The sequence below is a fragment of the Myotis lucifugus genome, unplaced genomic scaffold, assembly GCF_000147115.1.
Source record: "Myotis lucifugus unplaced genomic scaffold, Myoluc2.0 scaffold_1954, whole genome shotgun sequence".
In the NCBI taxonomy this organism is placed as follows: domain Eukaryota; kingdom Metazoa; phylum Chordata; class Mammalia; order Chiroptera; family Vespertilionidae; genus Myotis; species Myotis lucifugus.
In genome coordinates this window covers 1-10,805 of record NW_005873002.1, presented here as the reverse complement: position 1 = coordinate 10,805, position 10,805 = coordinate 1, and the positions used below count along the sequence as shown (strand labels likewise).

Below are 10,805 nucleotides of genomic sequence, written 5' to 3'. Positions count from 1 at the left end.
ACCCTGCTTGTTCAGTCATTTGGCCGTCCCTCACTAACACCCCTGCCAGCCTGGTCATAGGCAGCCATCTTGTGAGGTGTGATGGTTACTTTGCATATTACCTCTTTATTATATAGGATTGCTATTTGCCCTTTCTCTAGAATAGAAGTGTCAGAGATTAAAGAAATTTAGTAAAATGTATATGAAAATCTTCCTCCTGTCAGAGTCTGGGGCACACCACGGGAACCAGAGTCAAGTCCCCACCCAGCCACGTGCTCCTTGAAATTGCGCGAGACCCAGACCTGGCCAGCCCCACCCCCATTGGGCTAGTTCCAGACCTAGCCGGCCCCACCCCCGTCAAGCCCTGCCAGGCAGGGGCCACGCCTGAGGTCCCCCATCAAGCTCCACTGGGCGGGGGACGTGGCCTGAGGTCCCCCAGCCTGGCGCCGGGGCAGGGGGCACAGCCTGAGGTCCCCTGTCAAGCCCCACCAGGTGGGGGGTGCAGCCTCAGGTCCCTGCTGATTGCTCATTAAGGCTCGTTACGGGATCCCCACCTCTGCTGTGGGCGCAGCCATCTTGTTATGGCATAACGGTCAATTTGCATATTCCCTCTTTATTAGGTAGGATAGCACGTTTCTGCATACATTGTGTGCATGTTATTGTGTGTGATTGCTTTTTAAGTCGGGTAAGAGAAGGACTGCTGTTCACCTAGGACACAGGTGCACTCACGGGGGCTTTCTTTTCCCTTGATTTGGATTGCCATCCGGGATCGCTTCCTTTCCGCCTGAAGAGTTCAGTGTTTCCTGTACGGTGGGTGTGCTGGCGGCAAGTCCTCTCGGTGCTTGTTTATCCGACAGCGTCTATTTTGCCTTCATTTTTGAGGAATAGCTTTGCTGGATTGTGGGATCTTGGCTGGCAGTGTTTTTTCTCTGGGAACTTTGAGTGCGTTTGAATGTACCCGCTGTGCTGTGGCCTCCAGGTCTCTGCTGGTGAGTCAGCAGCTGGTGCCCTCATAAGCCCGGTCATTTTCCTCTGGCTGCGTCAGGATGTCCTTGTCTTTGGCTCGGTTCTCTCACAGTGATGTCTCTGGCTCTTTACATCTGTCCTACTCAGAACTCAGTTCTTGGGGACGCCTGATGTGCAGGTGGCGATCTTCAGTCATTTGGGGAGTTTCCTGCCATCCTTCCTTTGACTCGCCTCCTGCTCCTCTGTCCTGGTGGGACTCCCGTGACACGTATGTTGTGTGCCCAGCGTTTCTCTAAGATCCTCATTCGTTTTTCTCTCAGGGCTGCACGTCTATCAGTCTGTCGTCACGTTTGCTGATTCTTATTCTGCCAGTTCATCCCACTGTGGAGCCCTCTGGTGAATGTTTCATTTTAGTCATACTTTTCAACTACAGGACTTCCATGTGGTTCATTTTTATAATTTCTCTCTTTTTATTGATGTTTTATATTTGATGCAACATTATCATCAGATCTTCCTTTACTTTTTAACTCACGGTCTCTCATCTCTTTTTCACGTGTTTATAACGGCTACTTTAAAGTCTTTTCTGGTAAATGCAAGATCTGGGCCCTCTCACAGGCAGTGCTGTCTGCTTTTATTCCAGGGCCTGGATCTGCTTTCTTGTTTCCTTGCTTGCCATACCTTTTTGTTGAAACTGGATATTTTAGATGCCATATTGTTGCTATTCTGGGTGCTGACCTCCCAGCTTGCTAGTGTTGGTGTGCTGTTAGTTGAGTGATGTGGTGGGTTGGGCTGTTAGTTGAGTGACGTGGTGGGTTGTGCTGCTAGAGTCTGTTCCCCTCCCCCAGAGCAGCACTGGGTCACCCACAGTCACCCCAGATGACTGCTTCTAGGACTGCCTTCCTCTCTGACCACACCCAGCTGGTAAACCGGCTGATTGCTCAGTTGTTTTCAGCTGTGACCTGGGGCATAAATTGCTCCACAAACTAATCCAGTCACATTCTGGCTTCTCTGAGGGAATAGCTTCTAAGTAAGTGCCTGATTTTGTTCGGGTCCCAGGGGCCCCCCTGCGAGGAGCTGCTCCAGGACCCCAGCTGCCAGTGCCCTGGGAGCCCTGAGGCTGGGCTGCCCACTGTGCGGCACTGAAATCAGCTCCTCTGGGAAGAGATGAAGAGCTCTGCTTGGATGCTGCCTGTCCCCCAGGCCACGTCTGAGCCAGGGCTCCATTTAGCCAGGACAGGGACAGGCCTCAGTGTGAGGCCCCTGCTCCAGGAGCTGAGGGCTCGGGGAGGGGCGTGGCTCCAGCCAGGTGAGCTGGGCTCAGGGAGGGGCGTGGCAGCAGCCAGGTGAGCTGGGGCTCAGGGAGGGGCGTGGCAGCAGCCAGGTGAGCTGGGGCTCAGGGAGGGGCGTGGCAGCAGCCAGGTGAGCTGGGGCTCAGGGAGGGGCGTGGCAGCAGCCAGGTGAGCTGGGGCTCAGGGAGGGGCGTGGCAGCAGCCAGGTGAGCTGGGCTCAGGGAGGGGCGTGGCTCCAGCCAGGTGAGCTGGGCTCAGGGAGGGGCGTGGCTCCAGCCAGGTGAGCTGGGCTCAGGGAGGGGCGTGGCTCCAGCCAGGTGAGCTGGGCTCAGGGAGGGGCGTGGCTCCAGCCGTGAGCCCTCAGGAGCCTGGGCGGGATGGATGAGATGCTACTATAAGTTTCTAAACGACCTTCTTCCTTTTTGATCTCCTTCCCTCTGTGTGGCCTTTCCTCTGCCCCTGTGGTTCCCAGCCCCAGGGCGAGTGGTGAGGACAGCTTCAGGCCTGTAACCCAGTGACCCTGGTTGCTCCTCTCTGTTACTCGCTCCCATCAGTTCCTGAGCGTCTGGGCCAGGAAAGGGGATTCACAGGAAAAGCTGCTGCACCTCCGGGGAAGCCATCCACCCGGTGAGCAGTGCTGTCCACGGCGAGCTGCTCACGGGGCCGGTGTGCGCGGTGGTGTGACGTCAGGGCGGCTGAGGGCAGCGCGCACAGGACTCCCTGTACCAGGGCCTAAACCCGCTCCTAAGTACCATTCTTTCACGTTTTCATTTTAACTTCTTCTTGTTATTAGAAGGCGTCTTTAGCTTCCAGAGTAAAATGGAGGCAGACCAGTTTCTTACTGTTGAGGGGCTCAGGGTCCGGGGTTGGGGAGCTTGTTCATGTGGCCTTTCACCCAGAACCTGCACCACATGGAAGCTGGAGAAGCTTCTGAGGAAGGCTGTGTGCTGCTGCTTCAGAACAGTGACCTTATGAGCGGAGGTTCCTAGAGACGTGTGACAGGGCAAGTCACCCCAAGTTCCCAAGACAGTGGGGAGAGGAGGTCTTGCATCTTAAACCCAGAATTGTTTGGATTCCCACACTCAGGCCACCAGTGTCCTTCCACACGACGGAAAGTGGGGGACCATGTCCAGTGTCCTTCCACACGATGGAAAGTGGGGGACCGTGTCCAGTGTCCTTCCACATGACGGAAAGTGGGGGACCGTGTCCAGTGTCCTTCCACACGACAGAAAGTGGGGGACCCTGTCCAGTGTCCTTCCACATGACGGAAAGTGGGGGACCGTGTCCAGTGTCCTTCTACAACCATGGAAAGTGGGGGACCATGTCCAGTGTCCTTCCACAACCATGGAAAGTGGGGGACTGTCCAGTGTCCTTCCATAACCATGGAAAGTGGGGGACTGTCCAGTGTCCTTCCACATGATGGAAAGTGGGGGGACTGTGTCCAGTGTCCTTCCACAACCATGGAAAGTGGGGGACCCTGTCCAGTGTCCTTCCACACGATGGAAAGTGGGGGGACTGTGTCCAGTGTCCTTCCACAACCATGGAAAGTAGGGGACCCTGTCCAGTGTCCTTCCACACGATGGAAAGTGGGGGACCGTGTCCAGTGTCCTCCCTAGTTAGGAAGCCCCTCCGCGCCCACATTTCAGGGCACGGCCTCTGACAGCCTTGTCTCCGTCCAGCTCACAGGGGCAGTGCGGTCTTCAGAGCGTCTGAGAGCCCGGAGTTGCTCAGCCAAGTTGACCTCTGCCCAGGAAGGCAGGACCGCCACGTCCGGCAGGACAGCATGTCAGGTGAGCCTCCGCCAGGGAGACACGGGGGCCAGGGCTCGGGTGTCCACGTCTACACAGCGTGCGTTCTGCCGTGTGCTGATTGGGGACCGGAGCAGGAGGTTGGGTCCAGGAGTATCTGGCCGTCAGCGGGCCTGGCTCAGATCCTGTCGCCTTTGATGCGGCCTTTTTTTTTTTTTTTTTTTAATCCTCACCAAGGAGCGAGGATTTTTTCCCATTGATTTCAGAGAGTGGAGGGGAGGGGAGAGAAACAGAAACACTGATGTGAGACACATTGGCCTGTTGCCTCCTGCATGCACCCCAGTGGGGAGGGAGGGGGGGTCGGACCTGCAATCCGGGTACTTGCTTCTTGACCAGGAATCGAACTGGCGACTCCGGTGCGCAGGCCGAGCCTCTAACCACTGAGCACGCCGGCCAGGGCTCAATGCAGCCTTTTGAGTGATGGTGGCATAGCGCCCTCCTGTCCACCCCTAAGGTTTCGAGAGAAAGGCAGCGTGGGCTGGAGAGAGGACTCAGCGTGTCCGCGTTCTGTGCAGTGCGGCGGCACCGGCTGGGACTCGGTGCCCCGTGCGGCTCATGGAAGCCAGGCTGGAGCCACGTATGAGCTGCAGAGCACCTCCCTGCCCCTGCCCTCAGCTGCCCACACTCCAGCAGAAACGAACGGAAACTGGATTCTCTGGCTGCAAGTCTGTAGTCCGTCAGGACGGGCTTCTGAACTTGCCTCGGCAGTGGGCAGCCTGGAGCACGCGGCGTGCGGGAGCGGGTTGGGGTCTGGGTTCTTCCCGCTGTCCCTTGGGTGGCAGCAGTGACCTGGCCCCGGCCCAGCCGTGGAAGCGGGGCTTCAGCTCGTCCCGGTTGAGGTGTGAGGAAGGGGGCCTCGGGGGTGGGACTGTTCTGTTTGCCGTCCGCTTCATAATCCTAGACGGGCCTGCTTTCCCGGCATTTTTCTTCCTCAACAGACTTCCTCACACAAAGCCACGGACAGGCGAACTTCCAAGAAGTTCAAGTGTGACCGAGGTCAGCTTGTGAAGTCAGAATCACAGAAACTGGCCCCTAAGAGCGAGAGTGCGGCCCCACCCCGAGCACCGCCAGGGAGCCCTGGTGGACATGAGCCCCTGGCGCTGGAGGGAGACGGCCCGTACCCCCCAGGAGAGGCAGCCGGCATCTCCGCACAGGGGACCGCAGGCCTTCCCTTCGGTCACGGCCGAGTGGTGAGTGACGCGTGCTCGGCCAGGACTGTGGACGGCCTGCCCCGCGCCCTCCCCAGCGGGGAGTCGGACAGCAGCTCCACCGCGGGGGGCGGCTCCGTGCTGCAGATGGACGGCAGCGCCTTCCTGGATGACGACAGCAACCAGCCCATGCCCGTGAGCCGGTTCTTCGGGAACGTGGAGCTCATGCAGGTGAGTGGGGCGCTGTCTCCCCTCCGGGGGGCTCCGGGGGCTGCGTGTGGGGACTGCCTCAGCGCAATAGCAGGTGCACCGTCATCTTTCAGCCCAGATGATGGCAGCGCCTCACTGGGCACACCACCCTGGCCCCTCCACGGGGAGCATGGCTGCTGGGCCACGTCCCCGCAGGGCCTGCGCCGGGTGTGGGTTGGGCCATGTGCCCTGGGCTCATTTCCCGCCTTTCCTCCCTGTGGGCCGAGTGGTCCCACTGTCTGCAGGGGGGGCTGCGCTGTGGCCCACGCAGGCGCTGAGGCAGAGGGTGGGGTGACTGACGAGGGCGTGTTCTCTCCCCCCCAGGACCTCCCACCGGCGTCTTCGTCTTGTCCTTCAGTGAGCAGACGGGAGTTCCGGAAGATGCATTTCAGAGCCAAAGATGACGACGACGAGGAGGACGCAGAAATGTAGGAATAAAGTACACACAGTGACTGCCTTGCGTATTGAGTGCGGTAACAGTGGACAGGTTAAGGTTACGGGACTTAGGAAGTTCATCCTCTGGAGGATGTGTCCTTAAGCAGACTTCCTGGGGGCTCCGCTGGGAGCCGGGCGTCCTGGCGGGAGGAAGCTGCTGCTGCTTGCACGAGGCGCCTGGTCTCCGTCTGTACAGACGTGAGGATGGTTTGAGGCGGCCTCGGGCCGGGGTGAAGGAGAGAGGTTTGCAAAGGAAACGCTCCGTAAGTGTTAGCTGTGATTGCCAGCCTCTCCCCCTCACGGGCTGACCCTCCTCGGGCTGATTCGGGCGGTTTCGAGAACCCCGGTCTCTGTGTGAGGCTGAGGTTGACCATGGACTTTTTGCAGGAGTTATATGCGAAAAATAAAATATATTTTGAAAATATTTTAAAGAAGTCTGTGTCCCTGAAGCTGTGCTCCTTTCTAAAGTGTTTGGGACAAAGCAGGTCCTGCCCTGCCTGACCCCGGAGTCCAGGTCAGCCTCTTCACCCAGCCAACCCCTAACCAGCCGCTGTGGCCTGAGGGCTCCTCCTGGGAGGGGGGGGGGGGGCACCTTCCTCACCTGTGGTGGGCGCTGCTGCCATCCTGTGGTTTATAAGATCTTCATCCTGGGCTCCTGCTCTCAGCTCTGCAACCCCTGGAGTTTCCTCACTGGTTGATGTCGTCATGGTAACCAGGTGGCTTTGGGCCGTAAGGGTGGGGTCTCTGGGGAGAGAAGAGCCTGGAGGTTGAATCTGTCACCAATGGCCAAGGACAGAACGTGCCCGGTCGGGACTGTGATGAAGCCACACTGAAATCGGAGGACCGCACAGCTCGCTGGTCTCTCGGAGACCTTCCTGCTGGTGGATGAACACACGGAGAGCCTGGTGAGCCTGGGCCGGAAGCTCCGCCGGGTCCCGCCTACCTGGCCCTGTGCACCTCTTCCTGAGCTGTTGGCGTCTAACCTTTTACCTAAACCAGGAGCGTGTTTCTCTGCGCTCTCCGAGCTGGCCTCCGTGGTGGAGCTGTTACCAGGCACAGCTGCCCCCCAGACGACACCTCCTAGGCGCCTGGCCACAAGGAGCGTCTTGTGACGCATTCTTGCCAGTGGAAGGAAAGGCTCTAAGACTGGTCTGCAAAGTGACACACAGTCACACACGGAGGCCCCTGCGGTAGGGACGCAGCCCTGTGTCCACAGCCGGGCGGGCGGCAGGGTCACCCATGCTGTGTCGCAGGAGAGCATCCGAACACCTCTTCTAAGACCGCCCGCCGCCAAGAAGGCTGCCCACACCGACACGCAGGAAACCCCCACTTCTGTGGCTGGAAATGGAACCGCCACCCCCAAAACCCGCCCTCACAGAGTGCAAGGACCTTGGCAGCCCCTGGCCTTCCCTCCACGCACAGGCCGGAGGGGACACAGGGCCCTGCCGCACCGCCTGACAGACAGGTGAGCTCCGCGAGATGAGATTGCTCGTCCCCCGCAGGCCTGGCTCAGTCCGCGGCGCTCCCATATTCCAGTAGGAGAACGGGACGATTTGGGTCAGGTTTTTAAAAATCACTGACCCCTTTTTTATCCTCATTTCCATCATTGTCAGTGAGTGCAAACGTTTCCGACACGTCTATTTGTGAAAAACTTTTACTGCTTTTCCTGGTTCTACAACAAATGTGAAAATTCAATGTTACAAAAGGTAAAAAACTAAATTTTAAAAATTCTGAAATAAATGCTCATTTTAAAAACTTCAAGTACAAGCATTCCTCGGTACCCGCGGGAGGCTGGTTCCAGAACCCCCACCCCAACACCAAAAACCTGAGGATGCTCAGGCCCTGATGTAGAACGAGGAAAAGCAGTGTGTGCAGTCGGCCCTCCACATCCGAGGATTCCAACTGCGACACGAAGCCGGTGGACACGAGGGCCGACTCTTATAAAACACGGTTTAGAACATTAGTCCTTTAACCGTCGCACCCACCGTCCCCAGGATCACTGCTGTGCACAGACGAGCTGCCTCACACTAGCACGTGTGTGACACACTCGTGGCCTTAGCGTTAGGCCACTTGCCGGTGCATTTAACAGGCAGCTCCCATGTCCAGTCACAAAAACCTGCGCTGCTGCACAGCGTGGCCTCGTGACGCGTGTTAGGTTGAACCGTGAAATCAACAACACCTGACCGCTTGGCCTAGAAGCCAGCGATCTCATGGCTGAGCGCGGGGCCACGATCGCCACGCCCCTCTGACAGGTGTGGGAGGCCCGCTTCCGGCCGCAATGGCACAGCAGCGAGCACACTTGTGCTCCTTGTGGGGTGTGAGCAGTTCACCCCGAAAGGGTCACGATCCCAGCATTTGGAAGAGTCCAGAGGATGGAGCTTCGGTCTGGGGAGTGGAGACCCGGCAGAGCTGTCCCTCGGGCAAGGGTGGCGGCTTTGGCCATGACGCCGTTCCCCTGGCAACTGTGTCACACAAGCAAGCAGAGTGGGTCAAGTCAGAGGACTCCGGTCCCTGACCCGCCGACCGGGCCCCAGGCCCCGGTGTCCGCAGCTCTCAGGCGCAGGAAACATGCCGAAACGCGCTGAGGCCAGAAATCTAGAGAGATTCTGTAAACGTGTTTTTCAGAAGCTATTGCAGTGGCAGAAAAATAGCACCCGTTAAAATCCCGCACGGCACCAGGACGCGGCCCGAGTCACGGGCGCTTGCGCGCAGCCCGCCTCCTGGGCTTGGCCTGGGGCCTGTAGATCCTGCGCGGGTCGCAGCTGAGCCCGTGGGTGGTCTTCTTGTGGCAGGCGATGTGCACCAGCTTGAGGTTCTGGCAGGTGAAGAGCAGGCTGTAGAAGTACTCCCAGTCCACCTGCCTCCCGGCCGCGCCGGCCGCCGCCGCCAGCGCGGGGATCACCGTGCGCTTCTTCTCTATTCTGCAAGGGGGGGAGGACGGTCAGGCCTGCTGGCCCCCCCGAGGCACGACCTGTTCTAACACAGGCTCCGACACCGCGGACTCAGGCAGCTCACACGGAACCGCGCTTGGCCGCTTACAGGAGAAGGTAACTGGGAAATGACGATTTCAGAGGGAACCACACTGGGCCGCCTCCCAGGAGCAGCACGGGGGGGTGGGGGGGGTTGGGGGGGGTGGGGGGGGTTGGGGGGGTGGGGGGGGTAAGGGAGGCTCGGCGCTGTCGCAGGTCGAGCACTCGGGGACGTCCCTTCACTGACTGGACCCTGAGCCGCACTGAGCGTGGCCACAGCTGCGGGTCAGCTGCCTGGCAAGGCCTGATGACGGCAACTTTGCCTGTGTCCCTGGTGGTGCCTATCTGTTTAGACACTGGGAAGCCCCCGACCCGTGGACTCACATGTGGTCCAGGTTCCAGGTGCTGAAGAGGACCCGGCTCTCCCGGCTGCCGTAGGGGTTGATAGAGTGTCTGGACGCACAGTCGGCCATGTCGAAAGGACCCTGCGCCGAGAGAGAGCAAGGTGAGCGCCGCGCTGGGGTCAGGAGGCGCCACCTCAGTCCCCGCCCAGCTCTGCAAAGCCCAAAGCCCAGCTCTGTCATCGGCACTTGAGGCCGGACCACACCTGACACCCCACAGAGGTGAAGGCCAGGATGGTGGTGGGACGGAGTCCCCGCTGTCCTCCGAGGGGTGGCACCAGGGGAAGCAGTGCCTGGGGATCCCTCGGGTGATGGGGAGGCTCCTGCGGGGCCTGCCTGCGCAGCTCAGAGTGCCGGCTCCGGCCGATGCCCCCGGCCCGGGACTCAGGCTTACCCAATGCCCGAGACGTCACAGTGGCACAGACCCTGACATCCCTGCGCTGTCACCGAGGAAGCTACCCAGGGGGACACAACACTTGCTTCCCAGAGGCGCCTAATGTCCCTTCTCGTTCCAGCCCCCCCCCCCCACAAAGGAACGGTGTGCTCCCAGATGCTGGCGAGAGCTGTGACTCCCCCCGCATCAGCAGGGGGCCCCGACCATCCCAGGGCGCCACCGGAACTTGTCAGATATGCAGGTTTTCAGGCCTGTGCAACTGGAGCAGGCGCCCTGGGTGGGCCCAGCAGCCTTTCAGCAGCTCGGGGTCCAAGGCCTGCTGGCCGGAGGCCCAGGGCCCACCTCCGTGGGAGGGCAGCTCAGCACTGGCCTGGTGGCCCCATGGAAAGGGCACCCACTCACCTGGCAGGAGAACCAGCCTTCGGGCGTGCAGAGCCGGCCGCCGCCCTTGGCGCCCCTGTCGAAGTAGCTGCCGTTGTACTGCGCGGCCCTGAGCTTCTGGGCCATGGCGGCCACGGCCCGCGCATACTCCTCCCGAGCCTGTGCACCCACCACAGACGCGTGCGAGCTCACCTGGAGGCGGCAAGGACATGGCGGGGGCTGGTGCGCGATGCCGAAACCCGCAGCGGGCGCCCATCCCAGCCCACGGCCCTCGGGGTTCAGACGGGCCCTCGCTGTCCAACCCGGGAAGTCTCCGCAGACGGGGCTACGTCACAGGCGGCGGACACAAACTCGGGCTCCGGACCCCCTGCCCACCCCCCTGGGCTCCGCACTGGCCGCTGCTGCCCAGGAGGAGGCTGAGGGGAAGAGGGCCGACGAGGAGCTACCATCATGCTGCGTCCCCGCCCGCCTGCCTGCCACACTGCCCGCTCAAGTGCAGGTGGAGACTGGCCCTAGGGGTGCTCCGGGCTGTGCCCAGCACCAGGCACTGCGGGGCTGGGGGTCCAGTGCTGACCCAGGAGCTCCAGGAAGCCAGAGTCGAGCGGCCTCACCTCCCACAGCGGAGCCCCACGTCCCCCCACCCTCTCCGTGCAGGGCCCACCTCTCTCAGGTAGGTCCGGATCCTGCTCGCACAGCTGAACCTCAGGTAGGCGCACTTGTTCCTAAACCGGACTCCAGACCTGCAGGGGAGCCAGGCAAGGCCTGCATCCATGCCGTCCTGGGCGG

The 10,805-nt window shown here is 60.3% G+C and overlaps 2 protein-coding genes across 2 annotated transcripts; one reads left to right on the top strand and one right to left on the bottom strand.

The window, feature by feature from the left end:
• Positions 1-931: 931 nt before the first annotated feature.
• Positions 932-6,308, top strand: CUNH1orf174 (chromosome unknown C1orf174 homolog). The gene is made up of 5 exons (XM_023748861.1): positions 932-968; positions 2,797-2,861; positions 3,914-4,024; positions 4,981-5,421; positions 5,764-6,308. Exons 1-5 carry the CDS (start codon positions 932-934, stop codon positions 5,869-5,871), a joined length of 762 nt encoding a protein of 253 aa, XP_023604629.1. The 3' UTR covers positions 5,872-6,308.
• Positions 6,309-7,512: 1,204 nt separating this feature from the next.
• Positions 7,513-10,793, bottom strand: DFFB (DNA fragmentation factor subunit beta). Its single transcript, XM_006108248.3, has 4 exons — positions 10,681-10,793; positions 10,041-10,211; positions 9,228-9,328; positions 7,513-8,795 (listed from the first exon to the last, which is right to left on the bottom strand). The coding sequence occupies exons 1-4, from the start codon at positions 10,789-10,791 to the stop codon at positions 8,567-8,569; spliced, it is 612 nt and encodes a 203-aa protein (XP_006108310.1). The 5' UTR covers positions 10,792-10,793; the 3' UTR covers positions 7,513-8,566.
• Positions 10,794-10,805: the final 12 nt, after the last annotated feature.

Coding starts and splice junctions, on each gene's coding strand:
- CUNH1orf174 (XM_023748861.1), top strand. CDS start 932: ATGTACCCGCTGTGCTGTGGCCTCCAGGTCTCTGCTG. Junction 969..2,796: donor TGGCCTCCAGGTCTCTGCTG/GTGAGTCAGCAG, acceptor TCAGTTCCTGAG/CGTCTGGGCCAGGAAAGGGG. Junction 4,025..4,980: donor CCGGCAGGACAGCATGTCAG/GTGAGCCTCCGC, acceptor CTTCCTCAACAG/ACTTCCTCACACAAAGCCAC.
- DFFB (XM_006108248.3), bottom strand. CDS start 10,791: ATGGATGCAGGCCTTGCCTGGCTCCCCTGCAGGTCTGGAGTCCGGTTT. Junction 10,212..10,680: donor TCCGGACCTACCTGAGAGAG/GTGGGCCCTGCA, acceptor TGCCGCCTCCAG/GTGAGCTCGCACGCGTCTGT. Junction 9,329..10,040: donor AAGGCTGGTTCTCCTGCCAG/GTGAGTGGGTGC, acceptor CTCTCGGCGCAG/GGTCCTTTCGACATGGCCGA.